The sequence below is a fragment of the Aplidium turbinatum genome, chromosome 8 (assembly GCF_918807975.1).
Source record: "Aplidium turbinatum chromosome 8, kaAplTurb1.1, whole genome shotgun sequence".
NCBI classification, from domain to species: Eukaryota; Metazoa; Chordata; class Ascidiacea; order Aplousobranchia; family Polyclinidae; genus Aplidium; species Aplidium turbinatum.
This window is the reverse complement of record NC_137479.1, coordinates 21,150,435-21,174,876: the sequence shown is the minus strand read 5'-3', so window position 1 is coordinate 21,174,876 and position 24,442 is coordinate 21,150,435. Positions and strand designations below refer to the sequence as shown.

General features: G+C 40.1%; 1 protein-coding gene across 1 annotated transcript in view; it reads left to right on the top strand.

Annotated features, from left to right (window-relative positions):
* The window catches only part of LOC145775969 (membrane-bound acylglycerophosphatidylinositol O-acyltransferase mboat7-like), a 28,058-nt gene extending 8,717 nt beyond the window's left edge, over positions 1 to 19,341 (top strand). The window contains exons 5-8 of the mRNA XM_082587378.1: positions 8,930 to 9,091; positions 10,544 to 10,720; positions 11,843 to 12,004; positions 19,057 to 19,341. Of these exons, the coding sequence (XP_082443504.1) occupies positions 8,930 to 9,091; positions 10,544 to 10,720; positions 11,843 to 12,004; positions 19,057 to 19,249 (694 nt within the window). The 3' untranslated portion in view covers positions 19,250 to 19,341. The remainder of the gene's footprint in view (positions 1 to 8,929; positions 9,092 to 10,543; positions 10,721 to 11,842; positions 12,005 to 19,056) is intronic.
* The last annotated feature ends 5,101 nt before the right edge of the window (positions 19,342 to 24,442 follow it).

Sequence of the window (24,442 nt, the reverse complement as noted above, 5' to 3'; positions counted from 1 at the left end):
CCAAATTTAGCCTAATCTTGAATTACGACACTGTTGGAAAAGGCCTAGGCCTACTGGTTGGCAATATTGGTGATGCACCCGTTGTGAAACAAAGTTTGAGCATGACTTCTGGAGCGAAGAAGCTTCAAGATCAAGCGGCGCTGATTCAACTCTCGGGGTGTGCGCTTGAGGAACGCACGTTAAGGACTGCTAATTCAGCGGCATCTACCTAATGGATGGACCAGCTCAGTGGCCGAGTGGTTTCGCCTTCGGCTCTGGTGCTGGTAGATCTGAGATCGATTCCAGGTCGGGTCAAACCGAAGACTTTAAAAACGGTACCGATTGTGTTCTATCCTGCATAGCGCAGTGAGAATGAGTCGGGTAATAATGTGATAACATCGTAAACCTGATATAAATTAAACATGAGCCCTGTCGCTAAAAGACCTCAGCTGTTGTAGAGCGACAATAAATAAAACCATAACATTATTATTATTACCTAATGGATGGAATAATTCCCCTGCAAAACCAAGCGGAAACCACTCTGTCAATCTCGGTAACCGGGCCTGCGTTAGTGGTTCAAAGCCGTCACTACAAGTATGCGAAACTGCCGGGATTAAGCTCTCAAACAAACTTTACCAATCCGAAGATAAAGATTTAATTAATCAAAATAGAATACTATCACCACACCAGTAATAATAATAAAGTTATGGTTTTATGTGTTGTCGCTCGATCTACAACTGCTAGTGTTTTTTAGCGACAGGGCTCATTTTAAATTTTTCACCAGGCTTACGAAGTTATCGCATTATTAGCTGACTTATTCTCACTGCAATATGTAAGAAAGAACACAATCGGCACCGTTTTTAAAGTTCGGTTTAACCCGACCTGGAATCGATCTCAGATTCACCAGCACCAGAGTCGAAACCACTCGGCCACTGAGCTGGTCACTAGCCCAGAGACTATAGGATTACCAAAGTGTCACCGTATAAAACAGAAAAAGGTCGACGTCTGTAATAACATCAAAACTAGGAATAATTCGTCTCCGGCTGAACAAAACTAGGAATATCACAACAACCACAGAGCTGAAAAATGCACTGCCTCGGTGCTCCGAGCAGAAACGTGGCTAAATGCAGGATCGCTGAGGTGCGCACAGGGGAAGGCAACGCAATAACGCAAATCAACATTCACATTTCAATAATACAGCGGCAGAGATTGTGGCTTGAGTGCACGGTGTAGAAAAGCAGTCTGTCGACATGTTCCAGTTGCACTGTACAGTGTACAGTATTAGTAAATGTTAGTTACAATACAAAAAGGTGACCTAATTCTTCTATCCATTCTTCTAAATTTGGTTGATACAACACAGATCGACACATTCTTGTGCGACGCAGTTGCATATTGAAAGGTCCTACTTGCTACACTGAGTGGTAAGCTGAGGGTACACAAGACAATGGTCCGCTGTTTGGGGCTTGGTGCCACAAATGCATGTAACCGGGCCCGTATTGTAGCCCCACTTTTCCTTGCGGATTTAGTACGGCCAACACCGGTTCGTAGTCGATTTAAGGTTTCTACTTTGTCGCGTTTGCTCCTGGGGGAAGGGACTCTGATGGTGAAAACTTTGAATTATTAGCCTATGTCTATTGCTTAAGCTTTTTTCTTATTTTGTTGAGATTGGTAGATGAATGTGTGTGTGGAAGATTTTATTTGATTTCAACCAGGTCTGTGCAGCAGTTTGTCCATATAGAGAGGGTGTTTTTCGTCACATGTTTGCTTTAGCCTTTCAGCTTTACTGTTAATATCTCTTCTAATTCCTGGTGGTGCAGTACCAGCAAGCAGGTAAGGTTTGTTAATAATTTTAGGCTTCAGACATCCAGTAATAAAACGACAAGAATGGTTGAGTGACGAGTTGAATTTTGTTGAGTGACAGCACCTGTTCCAAACAGGGCATGCATATTCTGCCTTGGAGTAGCACAGAGCCAATGAGGTAATTCTGAGGGTTTGTGGGTTAGTGCTCCTTCCAGAATTGATAAGATTTTTCAAGATATTGTTTCTGGTGTTTACTAGCTGAGAATACGGTCCAGTCTCACTGCAAGGCAGACGGGGTTAGGGCAATGTTCCAGCTCTGTTCCTGACCAGGAGATTTTGCTGGTCCTTGCAGCTTCTATGTTTTGATTTGGAAAGAACATACTTGTGTCTTTGAAGGGTGGAGTTTGAGGTGACTGTTTGTGTAATATTATGTGAGCTTCTTGGGGACTTTGTGAGGTTTTGTTCTACAGCAATAAAGGTCTTATTGTGTGAAGTTATGCAAAGATCATCGGTGTAAATAAACCGCTTAGTGTGTTGATCTATCGGCCGGTTGTTGGTGTATATGTTATACAGTAACGGTGATAGAACACTTCCTTGAGGAACTCCATTCCGTTGATGAAGCGAGCGACTTGTTTTAGAATTCAGAACATCTTGAAATCATCTATTGTAACGTTACTATTAGCTTTGTTACCGGTTTACCGCAGCATCTTTGGATATCTGCAAGATCTTCTTTAGCAGGAGACGATGGTTTATTGCAGTGGTTCCCAAACTTTTTGTTGTCACGGACCCCTTTAGACAAATTATTAATTCTGCGGACCCCTACCTAAATTTTGCCTGAAACTCAATTAACATAGCCTATTGACTATTGCAAAGAAATTTATTTTCACACGAGTCAGTTTAATCACAGTATTATTGACTATTGTAATAATTATGCTGCTCAACTACTGTCCTACGGTGTCATATTGCATTGCCGCTGTGACTCCTGCGGCAAATATCAGGTTAAACAGTTGCTCAAATAAGAAAATGAATAAATTGTTCAAGAAATGTCAACAGTATTTGAATATTAAGGTGACCCAAAGTGCCATGCCGATACTTTTTCAACGTAAGCAAATTTAATGAGATGGTTGTTGTTACCTTTCCTGAACTAAACGACTGAACTGTGGTTGAGTTTTTGACAATGCAACGCGCATGTCATCTTCAACGTCCACTGTCCCAGCGATTTCGATGTTGTTTTTATTGTAACAAGAGCTGAGAATCCTGCCTCGCAAAGGTTTGGGGAAGGGAAGGTAATTTGATACGGAAGGTAATTTGATACACCCCCACTACGGAAATGTACAAAAAATATTAGTCAAAAATATTGTCATTAGGTGGAAGATCTGTGAAAACAATGCCTACAAAATTTGCACCATGCAGCTAACTCGTGCTTTTATGGCGTAAAATTGTAAAAGTGTGTTTTTTGAGTATTTTCGTAAAATTTTTAACTCATGATTATTTTCGTCTGGAAAATTAAAGAAAAGTTCCTGAAAGATGAAACCAAACTCATTTGACAGTTCATTGATAAGGCTTCAAGGGCATGTCACGTTTTTTCTGCAATGTGCATCCAAGCATACAAAAATCAGAATTTTATAACTTTTTTTGAAAAAGGTAAATTGATACATGTGGAGAAGGTAAATTGATACAGTATATTAAATTCTTTTTTGTGACTGTAATAAATGTTGTCATTGATCTAGTTGATTTAAATAGGTTATTCTTTATTAACAAGACCTGATACTTTGGGAAACAACTATTATATAGGCTTTCGTAGGCCTACACGCTATCTGCTGTCAAAAAATGAGAAAAGCGCAAAGCACCCCCCTTAAGTAAGAACTCTAGCCAATGATCCTTCCCATGTCCATCCCGCTGCAGAAGCTTCGCCGCACACATGGGCCTCAACAGTCATCCTTGCACCCAAGCACGCCAACCACATATTTTCATTTATTGCTTTGCTGTCAAAGAGGATTTCTGTATTAGTTTTACTGTATCAAATTACCTTCCGGGTGTATCAATTTACCTTCCGTGGAAGGTAATTTGATACATTTGAGTGACGTTTTTAAAATTTCAATTCTTCTTCTTCTCTCGTTTGACTTGCAGTAGCTTAGATTGGCAATGCCTCCTCGTGCAGCCAAGATACGGTAGTTGGGTCCAGTTGTCGAATACCAGTGATTCCACTTGGGGGTCGTAAGATGGGACATTCGTGGAGTATGTGTTGCATTGTTTGTTCTACCGCTCCGCAGACACATATCGGCGAATTATGCAACCCCCACCTAAACAAATTAGCTCCAGTACAGCCAACGTCACATCTGATCCTGTTCAATGTGACCCATGCCTTTCTTGAGAGGTCTGCTCCAGGAGGGATGGAGAGTGCTGGCATAACTGAAAACTGGGGAGGGATATGTGGCAGCTCGTTCCATTCTTGGGTCCATGTTTCCATGCAGCTGAAGTTCTTATCCACAAGTTGTGTAGCATATCGATGGAATGGGCGCCTTGATGATAGGCGTTGAGGTCTGACTGGTCCATTTGTTTGGGAGTGACTGTAGAGAAGGTGTTGAGGATCGAGTCTCGCATGTAGAGCCAGTTTGTGAGAGGCTTCTTCCCTACGGACATGAGCAGGAGCAATGCCAGCCAAAGTTGGCAGATAAGCAGTAGGTGTGGGGCGCAGACAGCCAGTGATGATGCGCAAGGTGTCGTTAATGCACACATCCATCTTTTTTGTGTGTCTGCTGCGGTTCCATACAGCTGAGGCATATTCGGCTGAGCTGTAGACCAAGGCTAGTGCACTTGTACGCAAGGTTGATGCTCGGGCTCCCCATCCTGTTCCTGCTAGGCTTCTCAAGAGGTTATTTCGCGAGGTAACCTTGGCACGGAGTGACTCGATGTGGGGTCTGTAGGTCAACTGCCGGTCAAGTTTTACTCCAAGGTAAGTTGGGTTTGCAGTGTATGGTAAAGGATTTCCTTTTAGCGAGACAGACAGTTGACGCTGAGATTCCCGATTATTTAGATGGAAAGCAGAGATTGTTGTTTTCGACGCATCAGTTTGAGCCTCCACTTGTCCAGATAGTCAGCCACCAGTTTCAGGTCAGTTTCAAGTTTTCTTTCCACCTCATGCCAGTTCCTGTGAGCATATAGAAGAGCTAGATCATCCGCATAGCCATACTGTTGCGATGTAGTGCATGGGAGGTCACTTATATAGATATTAAATAGGAGTGGCGATAGTGTTGACCCTTGGGGGACGCCATTTTTCAGGCGGCGTGGTCTGCTGGGTTTTCCCTCGTTGGTATGCAGTATGAAGGTACGGTTCGAGATGGTCTCTACCAGAAACTTAACCATGTGTCGGTCAGGAATGAGTTGTAATAGTTTCATAGTAAGACCACGGTGCCACACAGTGTCATAGGCTGCTGTAAGATCCACTAGGACAACACCCACCTTCTCACGGGCTTCAAAGCCACTTTCGATGTCATCAGTAAGCTTGACAACCTGGTCAGTTGTGCATCGGCCGCGTCGGAATCCAGCTTGTTCTTCTGGCAGTTTTGGGTCAACGATTGGTTCGAGTCTGCTCAGTAAGAGACGCTCAAGTAACTTGTATGGCACACAGAGCAGGGAAATGGGCCTGTAACTTTTAGGATTATCAGCTGGCTTGTTGGGCTTTCTAATGGCTATGATGTTAGCTTTCCTCCAGATCTTTGGGAGGAGCAACTTCTTTAGGCAGAATGACATGAACTGTCGCAGCCACTCTCTTGCGAGTGGTCCAATATGTTTAATTAGCTCTGGTGGGATTTTGTCTGGGCCTTGTGATTTGCCAGTTTTTAGGTGTTTGATGGCTGCGTCTAACTCAGAGATGTTAAAAGAGGTAGATAGGAAACAGCTTGAGCTGGGTACCTTCCATAGTTGGTTGATTTCATTTTTCACTGCTCTGGCATGCGCTTTATCAGCTCCTTGATATTGGCCATTTGCGAGAAGTTGTTTCGCTATGGAGTTGGCCGTTATAGGGCATGGCTTTGGTTTCGTGGTCCTGCCTGTGAGGCGGTTGAGCGTTGACCAGGCTTTCCGACTTGAGTGGGTGAAGTCTATTCCAGCGACGGATTCCTCCCATCTATCTCTTTTTTTCCTGTTGATGCAGTCTGTTAAGTCAGTAGCGGCTGCCGCAGCTGCCAAGCCAGGTTCGGATGACATAAAAATATCATATTTTTGCTGACATTCGTTATCCCAGGTTGGGATAAAATTTCTCCTGCAGCTCCTTGGGATGGATAGCTTGGCTGCCTTGATGAGGTGTTGACAGAATTTTTTGTATGCTGCGTCCACTCCTACGGTGTTTGCTTCAGGAATCTGGTTACATTGCTGCTCTACAAGGTCGGTGTACTTTTCCCAGTCCGCTTTCCGAAAGTTCCATCTTGGGATGTATTTGGTTGGTACTGGTCGAATTGGGTTAGAAGGGACAATCAGTGAGGGTCGGTGTTGGGACCGAGGGAATTTCTCCAGTACAGCGCGATGCGGGAGGATTCCGCCAAGCTTCACAAAGGCCAAATCGGGGTTAGATGTGGTACCCCATCTGGCAGAGCGGAAACTATCAGGTTGTTTTGGGTCGTGCAGAAGTTGAGCCTCTACGAGGGATGCCCAATCTTCCAAAGCTGTCCCATCAGAGTTAGTGATGTTATAACCCCATTGAATGCTGTGGCAGTTGAAGTCGCCAGCGTACATGCATGGGGAACTGAAGTTCGGGATCGAATCGTTCAGAAATCTTGTCTGTGGTGACTTGTAGACGTTAACAACGCATACGCTCTCGATAGTAGTAGCGACCCACTCTATGTCTGAGTCACTATCATCAGAAGAGGACACATGTGACCAAGTTGCAGCACTGTGCACAAACGTCGCAACTCCATGGATTTTACTAAGAGTGTAGGAGGCAAGTTGGAAGCCCGTTATCTTCAGGCGCGAAACATCCACACAGTGAGTTTCTTGGAGCAGGATGGCAGTCGGTTGCAAGGGTTCAATCAGGTGTTCTAAAACTGTAGACTTGGCTCTTGAAAAGCCTTCCACATTGAGCTGCAGCAAGGTTATTCCTTCCCTTACGACATTCGTTGATGTCCGCCCTAATAAGGGCGCTTGATCGGGGTCGGAATTAATCGGAGACTGCAACTCCATTTGCATGTTGTTTGCTTCAGATAAGCTTTGCTTTCTCTTTGCTACTTGTCGGTTTGTTGTCATTAGTCGAATCCAGGGCTCACCACGTGGAGGTTGACAACTTGAGCCCCAAAGCCCATTTCAATTAAAAAAAAGTAACAAAAATACAAAAGTAAAAATGTTTTTAAAAAGTGTGTAAGGGATCAGACTTTCATTTCAGCTTAAAATCAATAGTTTGTGTCACGTAATTTTCAGTTAACAGGCAAAAATGTTAAAAGTGTATCAAATTACCTTCCCTTCCCCTAAGTGGTTATGAATGGTAATAAATGTTATGAATTGTCGGCAGCAATGGCCAAGTGGTTAGCGCGTTGGGCTCACAGTCGAAAGCCTGCATGTTCGACTCCAGCCACCCGCACTTGCTGTTGTTTCTCTAGGCAAGAAACTTTACGATAATTGCCTCTACCCAGTGATCGATTTCGAGTAATGGGTAGTAGGCCTACCAAATTTAAGTCATAAGTAGAGTAGACAACCGGAAACAGACTTTGCCGTCGGCTGCAGCGTGGGTCAGGTGTATGTCGGAAGGCGTACAACGATGCATAGCGCTCAAGTCCGCTTTCCCGCAATGCAGGATAAAGATAAACAAACAAACAAACAAACAAAACAATAATCGCTTGCTTAGCCAAGAATGGTAGGTTTGCAGTTGTGAGCACCAAAATTCTTCCACAGTTTTTGAATGAAACTCAATGCGTAATAACTCTTTTGATCTCAAATCAATCAGGTCATCTTTACTGAGATCGTCATCGCTAATGTTGTTCAAGTCAAAAAGAAAAGGATTTCGAATCCATGTTTCAACTTCGTTCGGCAGGTGTTCTAAATTAAAATAACGTTGAAATGAGATTTGCAGGGTTTCAAATGTGCGCAAAAATTTTCTCTTATAGAGATCAAAAGAATAGCCTACATTCTCTTTGAGTTTCATCCATCAAGATAAGATCTTCTAACATTAGAAAGTTAGCGTAATTACCTGCTTCCAATCTGCGTTTCCAAACCGGCAAATTGGCTAAAAACGCTTTCAGTTTTTCGGCTGCATCAAATATTGTCACACCTGGTCCTTGAATGCCACGATTAACATTGTTAATATGGACGAAAATATCGGCTAAGTAGGCCATGGCGTATAGAAAACTGTTACTCTCGAACAATTTTGAGAGGGGACTTCCTTTTCCTTTCAAAAGAGTTGATACCTCATTTTTTAGCTGCTGCAGTCGATTTAAAACTTCTCTAGCTAACCAACGTACCTCAGAATGATACAAAAATAGCCTACTCCGTAATCTGACCCTACTTCTTGACAGAGCGCTTTGAAAGTACAGTGGTTTACAGCTCTGCTTTTGATGAAATTAACGACTTTCACGCAATTCGTCAGAATTTCTTTGAGACTTGGTAGTAAAGTTTTTCCTGCTAAGGCGTAGGCTACCTGTGCAAGAAGCAATGGGTAACAACCACACGAGGAGCTTCGTTTTTACTAAAGCAGCAAATCCGGATTTGTTCCCGAGCATAGCTGGTGCTCCATCCGTGCATATAGAACAAAGTTTGTTTTTTTCCAAAATTTATCAAGGTAATTACGGACCCCCAAATGCTTTCTCACGGACCCCCAAGGGGTCCGCGAACCCTAGGTTGGGAACCACTGGTTTATTGTATCATAAGACGAAGATAGATCAACAAATGCAGCATCAATAATGTAATATAATGCATGAAGCCTACACTACTGTTGTATTCTTACAAAAAAATAAATATAGCTACAATAAGCTTTTTCAGTTTGGAAACTGTAATAAAAATGACCAGTTTTGGTTTCACTTGTATTCAATCAGACGGTACGATAAAGCAATAATGCAAATAGATATCAACCGCTCCTCGTGCAGACGAGCAGGGATCTAACTGGGTTTCGTAAACACCATAACAACTACTATCAAACAGTCTAACTTATTTTTATATTTTATAGATTGTGTGTAATGTCACTTGTGGTAATCAGACAAATGATAAAATTTGCCACTGGATGGGTGCTGTCGGAATGGGTCTGCTTGTTTGTCGGCCTGGGCGCTTACCCTGTTTCTACGAAACCTATGCCTGGAGTAGGTCCAACTCAACTAGAAAATGGAAAATTGTAAGTAGGCCCATGAGCTCATGAACTTAGCGAACTACGGTATCAATTTATTACACACAAAACATAACGTAAAACGTTCATTGCATAGCCTTTATTCGAAAACTTGTTTGCAGTGCAGTAAAAAGTTGACAGCGATCTGCAATAGGTCTAAGGGTACGCTATTGCGTAACGATTCTCCTACAAGTCAGCAGTTGTGAACTGAGGAAATGGCAGCCGAACAAGTGACAACTGAGCTAAAAACATTTCAGCAAGTGGCTTAAGTTGACAAATTATTAACCCTGAGCACGCAACCAGGGCCTCCGAGAGAAATCAGGACTGGTCGGGAAACAATACCTAAAATGGGCCCCAAAATTTTTTTTCCAGCAAAAATAAAAGCAACGAATTTGTATCATGCGTTGCATCATATGTTTCAAGCTGAACTTGGTCTACTTTCCTCAGCGTGAAATTGATTTCCTTTTAAGTTTATATTTTAAAACAACATATCAATATGAAAAAAACTTCTTTCAATATGAAAATCAACAAAAATCACTCGACAAAATTGCTACGGTTGTTCACTGTTTTGTCTAGAAAAGGTTGTAGAGTCGTATGGTTTGCACATCTTATACGCGGTTCCATAATTTAGCACATTCAACCTGTCTTTAAAATGTCGTCACATATACTGTCATATATCAATATCTGCACATACTGCTCCACATCCGATACTGATTTTGGTGACTGGGCAATTCTTGACCAGGTGATCGACGTCTTGAATGATGGATTCGCAGTGTGGGCATTCAGGACTGCTGAAAGTAGGCTACCATGCCTATGTAGGCTAATGTTTGGGCAGTGCGGGCGTGTTTGCTGATGATCCTGTTATCCACTCGGTGATGACGTCTCCTTTAATTCTTGACAAGTCTGCTTACCAGTAGCCCATTTGTTCCAATCATGATGCGAATCGAACTTATTGTAGCTGGTAATTTTAGTAAGTTTATAAGTGGAGAAAAAAATATAAGCACACAATACAGGCAATGAAAATAGCTCAACAAAGCATTCAATCCATTCCGCCTCTTTTGCAATGCAAAGTTGGGGGTCAAGTAATAAAGATTTTGAAACGTCTGATTTAATGCACATCATGCATACGCTGTTCAATCGGTTTTTGAAAGCCATCTTATTTCACAGTGCATTAAAAGAGTTTTAAGCTTCGAATGTATTTTACTACAAAAATTTGCAAAAATACGGGTAGGCCTACACTATTGCGTGCGCGACTCTTAAAAGTTAACTGTAAATTGGTATATTTTAGCGACTCCTGAAGTTCGTTACCCCTTGCCAGGTCGCGACCCCCAGTTTGCGGGTCACGACCTGGACTACACAACACTTCAAAGCTTCAACTTCAAGATTTCGTTTCACAGCATCAAAACTTTAACTTTGCATATCATGCGATATTTTATTGTCCATATCTTGCTTTCATTACAGGTCTTTAAATGAAACGGAATTTACTTTCAACGCAATGACTTCTGCAGATCTACGCCTGGTCTTGTTTGGCAAAACAAGTCTCGTCATGATAAGAAGTTGGAATAAAAGTGTTCAGTGGTGGATGGCATACTTTGTGTATTCTAGCAGTGTTTTTCCTCGAAAGTGGAAATTTTTACGGTACGAAAGGTTTGTGGTGACATTCAGTGGCGTAGCCAGGAAGAGGGAAAAGGGGGGCAATTACCCCCTTCCCGAAATATTAAAAAACATTTCACACTCTGTTACAGCATCATTTGACAAAGTTTTATTATTGATTAAGGTGAAAAATACTCTCAGAATGCGCAATTTTAAGGTATATTTTCAAAATTTTTTGGAGGTTACCCCAAGAGTGCTTCGCCTTTGGAGACTTGTTACTGCGCTCATTTACATCTGCAAAAATAGACTACGTATTATTTCATCCCTCCCCCCAAAATTTTGTGCTGGTTACGTCCCTGGGCGTTGGTTACGCAGAAAAATTTCATGAAGAAGAGATGGTAGCTTAAGTTTTCAGTTTGATCTACAGCAGTGGTTTTCAACCTTTTTGGTGGAACGGAACCCAATGAAACATTCCAAAAGCTCGAGGAACACCTGTTCAATAATTTAATTGCCTTATGCAAAAAACATCGTTTGATTAATAAAATTAAATTAAAATACTCATGTTAAGATTTATTTATGTAGGCTACAATAAAAATACAAACTGTAAAAAATTACATTTATTCTTATAAAAAATTCAATGAGAAACTTGAGCCTGGTGTTTGAAAACAACGAAAATTCGGGATCGCAGTGAACGTGTTAAAATGTACCAAATTTATTAATAGTGGCAAAGCTAATCAATATTTGATTATATTTAAACAATATGCATATAATACTAAAATAGACTCTCGGATTTGAATGTAAACTTGCGGAACCCCTAGACTTACTGGCGGAACCTTAGGGTTCCCCGGAACCCTGGTTGAAAACCACTGATCTACAGTATAGCCTAAGGTTAAAACAAATTCATTCACAAAGAAGATTGATTCAGAAGAGAACCAATGAAAGAAAAGAACCGAGCATTGAACTTTTTACCACTTGTGCTATTTCTGATTTTCCTCTTTAAAACCCAAAATTTTGCGCATTTAACTTTCTCATGAAATGAATCCATTAAAACGTTTTGCAGTGTTGAAGGCTTTGAAGCAACAAACGTCACCGGACAGGTTTGGCGAATGGCTTGAGTTGTGATGTTCAGTACAAGTTACGTAGCTTATTAACCGACCAAATGTTTAGACTCTGCAACGTTCTGTGTATCTCTGCACTATGGCATGGAATAAAGCCTGGATATTTTTTGTATTTCTTGCTAACTCCTGTTGTTCAAGGTGTCGAGCAATTTTGTGGACAATCACTAGAAGCACGAATTAAATGGAAGTGGCTGAAGTTTATATATTACATGTAAGTTTAGTTTTGTAGCGTTTTTGCACTTTTTTTTTTTTTTGAAAGTTGGTAGCCTATACCTGGAATGGTAGGTTATTATTTTGAATAAATTGAAATGAGTTCTGTGTATCTCATTGAAAACAGTGGAATTTCAGTTTCCGGCAAACGCTGTTGTAAAGGTCTATGGACAGCTGGCTACCAAGCCGGATTAGTTTGTATGTCCAATTGTCCAAGTCTCAATGATTTCAAGAGCAAGAGCGGTATAACTCGACTTGTAACTTATTGCATGTCCGTGCAAATGCAATAACTGAGGTAAAGGTAATAAACTAGGCCTATATAATCCGCTGTGGTGCCCAGATAGCCTACTGTGGGAAGCAGATGAAGGCCCAAATAATCACGTTAAGGTTATCACTTGTAAGGACTTACATAAGTTCCTTTAGCTCAAAGGCTATGATATTGTTTTCTCGAGGTTCACACCTAGGCCTATAGCTAAAAGTTTGGTATGTATGTTTCACAGTTTTACTACATATTGCTAATCTTCTATAGTTTGTTTGGTTGGTTTTGAATCTTTATCCTCGGACTAACAAAGCCTTGATAGGTTATTCCTGGTAGTTTCGCATAGGCTACTTGTAGATGCTTTTGACGCAGGGACGCGGTTACCGAGATTGACAGAGTGAAATTTCCGATTGTTGAAGTCTTGTTGCTGGGGAATTATTCCATCCATTAGGTGCCGCTGAATGGAGAGCAGTCCTTAGAATGAGTTGCTCAAGCGCACACCCCGAGAGTCGAACCAACGCTGCTTGATCTTGAAGCTTTTTGTTCACGAAGTCAGGTGCTAACCAACTAAGTTATCGGGGTGGACATTTTGTGTAGGCTATCGTACAGTAAGCCTACTTAGTTTACTGGTAGCCTACACTTTTTACACATTGTTTAGCTTCATTTGTAATTATTATTGTTCTGCTTTCGCCACAACCCACATTGTATAGGCAGCATTATGCAGTGGCATAATATGCACACACGCGGACACGCTATAGGCTACTATGGGTGGGCAAGCTTTCTGGACCACGGGCCAAAAACTTTTTAATCTTTGACAAACGGGCCTTGTGAGTATATGCAATGGGCAAGAGTGTTAAGCTACAGTTTATTTTAACAACAATATTTACATTTTCATAAACCTGCTAAAGATGAAGTGATAAACAAAACTTTCAAAACAGAAAAATTGATTAAACAAAGTTTCAACAATCGTGTAACTGTGACGGAACAATAAATCAAATTAACAATGCCAAGTCGTGACATAACAATAAACCATAGACCTTACATAATAAAACATCAGGCGGGCCAGATTAAATAACCCAAAGGGGCCGGATTTAGCCCGCAGGCCGTAGTTTGCCCAATGCCCATGTCTGCGCTATACGATATAAGCAGTAGTGGATTTAAATAGAAGCGAATGAGGCATTTGCCTCATCGGATTTCTCGTTTAGAGGGTACCTTACCCATAGTCACTTTACGTGCTTTCAATTTTACATGCATTCAGGCTATTCTGCATCAAAATTTTTAGCAGAAAGTTAATCAAGCCAAAAAGCATTGCCAAACTAAAGTTTCTCGCCAAATGTGCTAAAAGATTGCTAAAATTGCTCTTAAGTCTTTTATCCCAGTGCTTCCCAACCTTTTTCAATTCGCGACCCACTTTTAATGCAAGTTTTATTGTGTTACCCACAATGAGATATGACATCTTTATAATGGCATCTTTCTTTACTATTGGAGGACTACTGACAGTGTTGGGCGCGATAACTCATTTTTCAGTTAAGCGATAACGATAATCGATAAACGAAAAATGCCTAAAGCGATAACGATAAACGATAAATCAAAAAAAAGTTAAGCGATAACGATAAACGATAAATTATCGCCGATAATGTCCGATAACGATAAATTTTTTTTCTTGATTAGCGCTGCCTCACCCCATGCAGCACGAACTGTTTTCATCAACATGACGAAAAATCGAACATAATGTACTGTAAAGGGACAAAACTTTTTGTAAGTTAGGGAGATGCAGGAGAGTTGAGGCACAGGGAGAGTTGAACCACCACCTCTAGCAGAAATTCTGTTTAACATAATTGCACTCTACTGTCACTAGTGGTATGAAAAAACAATGTTACAGCTTCACTGTTATCAAGAAGGCTTCACGATATAGCCACGGAAAGTTATCTTTGAAAATGCAAAAAATGTATCAAAAAGTAGATTTGACAAATTTCAGCATTTGCTTAAATAACTCTAGATCTATAAAAGATACTTAAATTACAAATATAGTGCAGGGTACCTTTGGAAAAGGTGATTGTATGCAACAATTACCATGCAGCTTCTTAAAAGCGTTTTGAAGAAATCCACGCTAAATTCAAAATGGCTACGATTAGGAGAGTTGAACCACCACGTCAAGGAGAGTTGAACCACATGGCTCAACTCTCCCTTTTATTTAATGAATTTTTTTTTTCAAATCTACAATTCTAGCGTTTAAATTGTTGTTTTATGCTTAAAAACGATAGGTCTATAGGCCTACTTGCTTGCAACAGTTAATTATTGAAGCAAAAATATCAAAGCAACTGGACTTTTGCTTCAACCTATTTGTTAAAACAGTCTAGCCAATCATGCAAATGTTTCAGGCATTGTGGTGAGTTCTACAAAAGAGCCCAAGCTATCTTTGCTGAATTATTTGTTATACTGTGATTGAATAGCTAACCTAACGGCTTATCTATTACAATGGTCATCAATAATTAACGTTACAAGAGATTCAATTCAAAAACTGGCAAAGAAGGCGAACGTGGCCTATGGAACCATGTTCACAGTTCTCAAGAAGGATTTGAAGATGAGCCCATTTAAATACATGAAGAAACAGTTGCTAAATGTCAATACTATTGAGAAACGTCTCTCCAGAGCCAAAATTCTGCTCTCACGCATTGAAGGAGGCACGCTGCCAAACATTGTGTTTAGCGATGAGAAGAAATTTGATGTCTAGCATCATTTTAACAGTCAAAATGATCGTGTTTGGTCAAGAAATGGTTACATGGAACCCCAGGTAGTCACTCGGAGACAAGGGGCGGCAAAAGCAGTGATGGTGTGGGCCGCAGCCAACGAATCAGCAGGAAGGAGTCCATTGATTTTTGTGGACCAAGGAGTGAAATTGAACCAAGAAAACTACTGAAATGATATTCTTGAAGGTTCATTGTTGCCTTGGGAAAAGAAACACTTCAAAAAAACTTAACTGGTCATTCCAACAAGATTCTGTTCCTTCACATGGAGCAAAGAGAACGCAAAACTGGCTTTCAGCTATAATGTGCCGTTCTTCATTTCCAAGGAAGAATGGCCTCCTTCATCCCCAGACCTGAACCTCCTGGACTTTGGCATCTGGTCTTACCTGGAGAACAAGGTTTCGACTAAACACAACCATCAAAGTTTGCAAGCGCTGAAGGCTAATCTGAAAAAAGAATGGACCTAAATACCTCAAAGATTTATTTGTGACTTTTGCAGGTCCTTTTCGAAGCGTCTCCGACTTGTTATCGACGCAAATGGCGGACACATTGAGTAAAACTTGTTTTTCCTAAATACAGTACCGTAGTCTATATGTCTTGTGGCTGGAAATGATAGCAATCCATTCAGTCGCAAGTTTATCGAAGAAGGTACCAACAGTGTATCTATTAAATGCTGTTGCCCTTGCTAATCATGTCGCTTCAGGAGTAGGCTATGTATCGACAACTTTTGGCGATCTTTGAATCCCAACCAGAAGCTTTGTCCTGCTTTCTTGTTCTCTTTCCAGCTATCGGGAATAACAACGTTACTTCTCACAGCAAATTCGTAGGCAAGCATGCGACATTTGTCTTTTGACCAGCCATAATAGGTAGAGGCCAAGTCTTTCACGTGATTGGCTAGCTCGGTTTCCATTTCCATTGTAAATATCATATTAGCTGTTTTACATTTCTTGTATCCAAAATTGTCATGACGTTTTTCTTTGCGTTTCTTAATGTATCGCTCTAAATTGGACCTGTTGTTGACCCCAAATTCGTTTGCAGCTGATCGAATCCAGGTGCCACGTTCATTTGCTTCAGCAGCACGCTGGAGATCTTTTTCAGAGCTACTACGAGTAGAAATCCGGGTGTATTTTATGGCATACTGCTTACAAGCTTGATGTTTTCTTTTAAAAAAGTCTGCACTCATAAAATTCTGTGGTGCATAAATATACAGTACTTTAGGCTTACAGATAGTTTACTGTTTAACAGAAAAAGTCATTCTTAACTGCACTGATTGTTTGTCGAAAGCACAAATTATGACTCACAAGGTTTATGAGGCTTTTGCAGAACATTGCTACTCTAACTTTGAACTTCTACATTACATGGATCAACTCTCCTTATCCGGTTCAACTCTTCTTAACCCTATGATCAACTCTCCTGTAGGTGCAGGAGAGTTGAGCCATTTGGCAAAACTTTTTTAAAGTTAAATTCTGAAAATACGTTTGATATTGACTAACATTTAATCAGAGTGATTGGAAGCCAATTGGTTCTACTTCAACATAAGCACACAACATTTGGACCAGCAACCATACAATCGGAAATATGGGCTCAAAATCAAAAATTGGCTCAACTCTCCCGCATCTCCCCTATGCATGAATAGAATAGTAACAGCGGCAGTAGGTATCGAATCTTCAACCTCTTGATCCAGAATCAAACCACTGAGGTAATCGCCGTGCTTATAATTATACCTTCAGATACCAGTTGGATGCTTTATCAATTGAGTTACACTGCCGCTTACTTGCAGTAGGCAAAATAATTAAATCAAATGAAAATACCATAAACAATTCCAAACTTTGTATTTTGCTTTCTACGGGCTGTTTACAGCAAAGTCAGCAATAGGCTAATTGAAAAAATTCCAAAAAACGCAAAATACTTGAAAATTTATCGGTAATCTTAAGCGTTATTGGTAGTAAAAATGTGCATACTGTGAAATCCATCAAGCTTGTCAAATTAGTCGTATTTGTTCAAGAACAATAACATAATTATCGTAATTTACTGATAATTTCAGATAAATTTTTCTGTTTTCTTTGGAACACCATCATTAAAGCAATGGCAGAATGCTGAGGTGTTGAGATAAGAATTACAATATAGGCACTGTATTAGGCTATTAGTGGGAATAAAAATATTTGTTTGAGCGTTGGCCATATCGCATAGGTAAATCGTCGTCGTATCCAGGCTTACGCCCGGTGGTTGAAGATTTAGATTAAGTGGACGGGAAGGCAAGGAAGCCAACCTTCATGTCCACTTTCAGGCATGCCTTTAAGTGTCCTGCGAAAGACAGTGTCCTGCCCTTTCGATTGCCGTTCCAGCGCTCTCACCACTCGGCTATGCAGCATAGGTAAATGAGAAAGGTTATATTGTATTTAGCATAATTTTACCACGCAACTCGATGCGCCTATTGTCATGCAAAAACTACTACAAGATGCAAAAAGTGTGATGTCGGTCTGCATGTCAAATGCTTCAAGCAATATCATATTCTGCAATGACTTGTTTCAGTGATGGTGGCGCGAAAGACCATGTTTCCGATGTAAAAGCGGCCTCGTATTGCGACACTTTCATAAACCACTTGCCAATTTCTTTCGCTTCGCTTCAAAGGAATCTGTACCGCCTGTGCGCTTACATTTTAATTGCAAAATTCACTCGCGATTGCCGATTGCAGCAAAACAACAAGAGACTTGTTGCATGCATTTCATTGCATTGCAATTTGCAACTCTAAAAATTATTGTGTTGTCAGGGCCGTCGCTGCAGGGGGCGTGCCCCTCCCATGACAACGACCTGTGCACACACACTTCAGGCACTGAAAAAGAACTGGTTTTAATTTTAGTTTCATGAACTAGGTGGCTAGTAAAAATATTACTTTTCATGTTCTTTCCACTTGTGTACGTTGATCCGAAATAAAATTTATCGGCGATTAATTATCGGCGATAATCAAATATTGCCTTTGGCGATAACGATAAACGATAACTGAAAAAATAATTAAGCGATAACGATAAGCGATAAAAATTTATCGCCGATAATGCCCATCACTGACTACTGAAATAGTTAATGCGACACAACACATCTAATTGTGACATATTTGTTACATTTGTTGCATATTTGTTACGTAATGATAATGCAATAATTTCCGATCTAATAGAAAACAGGGTGCACAATTCATGAAGATGGAAAGTCAACAAATGAAGTGAAGATAAGAGTAGCGATGGCGAAGGCGCAGTAGGCTACTGTTCAAGACCAAACTGCCGCTTGTGAGAACCATAGTAATATCGGTATTTTTTAGAAAATTTTAACATGCAGTAACGTTTAGAAATGCTTCGCGGCCCACCTGAAATAGCTTCGCGACCCACCGGTTGGGAAGCACTGTTTTAGCCTATTTGGAAAAAATGTAAATTTTGCAACTTTGTTTTTTAGCCTATAATCGTCTAAAATTAGTTATAGGCAGATTTAGGTAAGGAAAACGAAGCAGTAACCTAAGCATATAATAGGCTAATTTTACGCGTTTTATAACAAGGGAAATATTGTGAAGATTTTCGGGATGTCAAGCCCTCCAGACCCCTTACTTTACTATTTTGTCTACAGTTTCAAACCTTAAATTTTACATTGTCTATGTTTTTTGCAAGATTTGCTTTGTTAAATTCTGGTGCCTTCTCAAAAGTTTAGTTCTTGACTTCTTGATCAGTTCTAGCCGACTGAGCCTTAGACATGGTTTAATTTTCAATTGTTTTGAGTGCACCATCACTTGCCATAAAAGTAAGATAGTTACCGTTTTTTAATGACTTCACACATTGAGTGATATTTTCTAGAAAGATAAATTGCTAGTTAAGCCTACGTTTTATCTTTTAGCCTATAACAATGTTGCAGACTTTGGATGGCCAGGCCACTGGCCGGGAGCATCCTCTTGCTCTTTGAGCAACATATATATCATAGGCCTATAGGTAGGCTAATAAATCTAGTATATTATAGGCCCATAACATTAGTCTTCTTTAACTAATAGCATACGTTATCTATTTGCAGATTCTACTATATCGTCTTCAGACATTTTACATTGACATTCTTCTCCACATTCTTCATGCTGCAATATTTTGATCCTATTATGAGATTCTGCCAATCCATGTATTTCTATGGTTATGTTATGCTCTTGTTAACCGCTTTGCTGTGTGGTGTTGTTGAGCTAATTTTTCCTCAACCACTCTTAAAACACGATTGAGAAATTAAAGTTAGGCGTACATTATGTTTTCCTTTCTCTAACCTAGACTTCCGGCATGTGGCCTGATTAGAGATGTAGGCTAAGTCGTTTTTTCGTGTTCATTTTTTTTAGAAAAGCATGTTTTTTCGAAAAAAAAAAAACGAAAATAAAAAAAACAATCGTTTTTTTTGCACCAACAATTTGTCTACATTTTAAACGTTGAAACAAAATTTGTACTTTTGCTTTTCTGAAATATTTGTTCTGAAATAATCAAGACATCAATTAGTTACCAAAATACAACCTTGTCACTAAACTTTTCTTTAAAATCTTCTTTTGACTTCACCAATGATCCAAAAGGATTCGTAGTGTGATAAAATAATCAAAAACGTACAGAGTATCACACTAAAATTGGCAAATGCAAGTTTATTACGTTTAAATGGAAAGAACTTAAATTCGTTAATTTAATGTGGTAGGCTACTGTACAGTACACGTTTTTATCGATAAGTTAACCCGTAGGCCGTATCAGTCGACTAGACTGTAGGTTCACCAATTAGACTAGAACATTATAATTCTTCATATAATACTCATTATAATAGACTAAAAAAATAGACTATGTGAACGATGCAATGAAAGAAATGACAGGAATGAAAGAAATAAACAAACTAATAAAAAAATTAAGATAAGCAACAAAGGAGGTTGACTGTTAACATGGTCACCGCAGGAACCGAACAGTCTTCATTCTCATCGTTGGGACTTGGGAGCACTTGAAGTTGGGTGGTTCATTGGTATTGGTACCACTTGCTGCGACCACACTTTTGACTTACAGAATTTAGTCAAAACTGCAGAAAACTCTTTTATAATAATTATTCAACTGATATAATTCAACACGTTCTTTTACAGTTCTTTGTTATGATAAATGAAAACAGTTGCTACCGACTACCGTACTTGAAAAATGTATGAAACTATTGGAAATACAGTCAAACTTCGATACTATGCCACCCTTTGGGACCAAGAGAAAGTGGCATAGTAGCGAGAGTTTGTAAATACAGCCTTGTGACGTGACAATGTAATGCCACGTTGTGTTGTACGAATATAATTGTACGATGAAATCCAATCTGAGCCAGATGATGTTAATCTGCTCGAGATCTGGGAAGCGCTGCCTGCCGAGGAAAAAATGCATGAGAACAAGGAGATCGAGCTGTCTGACTTTCTTGAAGCTGATGAGCGCCTCGAGACTGGTGGGTCTTTCACACTGGATGAGATTGCGAAGGAGATGTTGCGCAGCAAGGAGCCGATTAAAAGCAAAGATGATGAGACAACCATTGAGGAGGAAATCGTTTCGTTCGACGAAGCCCAGCGGGAAAGGAGCACTGTCCGGAAGTTCATGCAGCAGAGAAGCGGGAAGCCCAGTGTGATGCAAGCATGCGATCGGCTAGACGACGAGGTGCACTAAATCCGCCGAAAGAGCATGCACCAGCTGACGATCCGTCAGAGTTTTGGGCTGAGCTACAGTAGATAACTTGAGAGAACATATTACATGCACATACAGTGGCGTACGCAGGGGGAGAGGGGCATTGGGCCATGCCCCCCCCCCCCCCCCCCCCCCCCCCCTTAAAAATGTTTTAGTAGTTAACGACGTAGGTTAAGGCATTTAATATGTTTTGCATTGCTCTGTCAAAGCAATTACTGTAACAATGTTGTTTTATAGACTAAGCCAATACAAAATACATGGCCCAATCCACCTACCCCACCCCAGGTATGCCAATGTAGCATAGCGTTCTGTAAGCCTATTATAGTGATTAGTGAGAGAGAAATGGATAAAGTCTAAACTAAAACCACACTGGGATATCATGAAGACGTCTGGGATATCAATGGCCAGTGGCATAGCCAAAGGGGGGGGGGGGGGGGGGGTTGGGCCTTGGGAGTTACAACCCCACTTTGGCACGCGTGTGACGTCACGATATTGAGAATGATGCTTTCAGTTTCTTTATGCTTGGGAATGATGGTTTTAGTCTAAAAAAAACTTGCCTAATTTTAAACAAAACTGCATTAAAAGAGCGAGTTTTGCCAATACCAAACATTCAAATATCTCAGCCAGGAATTAACAACAAGAAAACATAGAGACTTAGCTTTATTTCCGAAAAATGCCGAAGAAAACATGATCTTATCCTATTGCTATGCCACCTGACAGCACCATTTTACAGGAATATTCATACCCACATTTTTGTTAAAAATGCTCTCAGAATGCACCAAATTCAAAGTAATTTTTCAAAATTTTCTGGGGGAGTCCCCCCAGACCTCCCGCCGCTGGGTGTCATCTTAAGCGAAAACGCCGTCGGGCTTCGCCCGCCGGACGTCAAAACCTCCCCTTTCAAAATTCCTGGCTACGCTACTCTCAATTGCCCCCCCTTGAGAAAATCCTGCGTACGCCACTGTGCACATACATATACTTTTGCCGTTTTAGAGCCGTTTAATCGTTTCGTTCGTAGCGTTTATTGTTTCGTTAATACAGTAATACTGTAGGCTACTCTCATGTGGCACAGTAGCGAGGGTAAGGGGTGGCATAGTAAATAGATTTTCTATTGAATTTAGTTGGTGACGATCAAAAGTGGTATAGTAGCGAGGGTGGCATAATAGCAAAGTGGCACAGGCTGGTATCGAAGTTTGACTGTAGTATAAAAAACGAAAAATACAACTAAAACGGATAAAAACACAAAAACGTAAAAAAGACCATGATTAAAAAAAACGTTTTAAACCATCCCTACACCTGATACAAGCACAGCTTACTTTTGCCTTAGCAACGTAGGCTTATTGGCACCACAAACCTCAGTTAAAGAATTGGATATTTTTAAATGATACAAAGTGCTGGTTTGCAAATAGTGTAGGCCTAGTATCAAATCGTTCTCGTAATTTTGCTTGCCAAAACACTGTTTTGTTTACATTTTTGTGCAATTCTATTTGAATAATCACCGAATCAAGATAGAGTGTGATTAAAGTTAAACCTATTATAGTTCAGTAGGTAGCCTACATTTCTTTAAAAATGATCACCGGTCTTCTCTTCAGACTGTCCAAGGCAGGTCTAACCTCACACAAAAAATGTCACTCACCCAATAGTGCAGTCCTGGGAGCTTAAAAAGTGGTGTTTGTGGGAAAATTTTTTTATCAAGCTGATACGTTGTTTAGAGCTTCTCCATATTATGCAAATGGCTCAGAAAAAAATCCCCATCAATCGGATGATGGGAAACCACTTTTTGGGCCCTTTTTCCAAATGACGTCACAATCCCTTTTGAGTCCAACATATGAAAATTTCAAGTTTTTCAAAATAGGACATATTATACATCATTTTTTAGCTTTTTTCAAGGGGAACAACTTTTTCTATTAACCGGAACCCTGAAAATGTACAGAAAAATAGTTATTACCGATTAAGCAAAAGGATAAATCCATGAAGTTCAGGCAAATTTGAAATTATTCGTCACTGTTGGACTTATTCTTCTATATTCTTTAACAAGAATTAAACAAAGTAAGCGAAACATAAATTGAAGCTATCATCATCATCAAAAACGTCAAAGATGTTGCTTTCCTCCTCGTCTTGTCCCGTTTCATCTTCATTGTACGAGCATTCCTCTTCTTGAGTACCAACATCGACGTTTTGCAGAAGTGAAAAAAAGTCTTCATTCTTAAGTTTTTCGTCTAGTCTCTGGAGTATGTCGTTCATACTAATCATTACTTTGATACAAAAAAGATGTGAAACTATCTTTGTATTTCAAGCATACTTACTAAACTATCACATGCAACACCATGACATTCACCACACGAAGAAACACATGCCATTCCATAGTTACGACAGGTGCAAGTTTTCGTTCCACATGGATTTTTTACATCTGCATCTAATTACTTTGGTCAATGCTTCTGGTGCTATATGCATATATCCGTCATTATTGGGACAAGTTCGTTGTTGCTATTGCTTCTCCATCCCCATACCCCATTCACAAACATTGAATTTAAATTCTTCACCAAGTAAAGACGTAGCCCATGGAAGTAGGCTGCTCTTTGGCTTGGTGTTAGCTTTTCCTGTGCAATTATTTACTTCGTCCAGGAGCGCTTCAACAAAGCCTGGAGCATCAAAGAAGCCAACCCAAGTATTAAAGATATCAAAGAAGATCTTCTTTTTCTCCATGCATGATCAGGATGCGACACAACGTCATCGATATTTGGAAAAGGGAAAGGAAGTTTGGTTACGAGTTTGCGAAAATCAGAAACGCTGAAAGAGAATTCTGCAATTATCAGCAATGTCTGGAGTTCCCAAAATAAGGTCAGAGAAGCATCTATAGCTGCATTCAAGATCTGGTATGGTGACAATGAAGATTCAACGCTTACTACACTCAGGTACGTATTTTTACGTAGGGATTATATAATAATGTTTACACTTTCAAGATATTGTCCAATTCTAGATATCCTGTATGTAATATTTATCTTTGTTTACTTTTAGACATGGCAAATACATGCATATGGCATGCAAAGGGATAACATCATGAGTGCCAGTCTTCCAATGATGCAGTAACATAATAACTACATCAGTATCATCAGCAATGACATTTACTGGACCTTTTCGAAGAGAAGCATAATCAAGGGATTTCGCTACAATGGAACTGTCAGCATCATCAGAGCAATTGTGAACTTCAACTTCGGATTGTCTCAGCAGGGTAGAAACAAACTTGATGAATTCAGCCTTGTTTTCGATGCAGATGAGGTAGCTATCTTGAGCAAAAGGAAGTGAATTGCTCGAATCTATTTTCACAAATGTGCTCTGTGGAACGGAATTTCGGCGCAAGTGCTCGTAACTTTTAGTACTTTCGTCATCATAGCCATCAAACACAACAACAGCATGGGTATAATGGTTTTGGATATATTTCAGATACGAATTTCAAACTTCCGAAAACTTCATTCCTTTTTTCCAGCGAACTTTATGTAGTAATGCACCACCGTAGATAATAGAAGTCACTTGCTTGTTGATTTCCTCCAAGGCATGCGACGAAGAACCAGGCAGAACTTTTCGAAGGGAGGGTTTGTCAGGCTTTCTCATCATGCCTTCCTTGAACATCGACATTGGCTCTGAAGTCTACTCGAATTCGAAAAATTGCTCAAGGCTTTCCTTTCTTTCAGCAGCAGCAATCATCCTATTGAACATGACTTTCGGACCAATACCACTTGCAC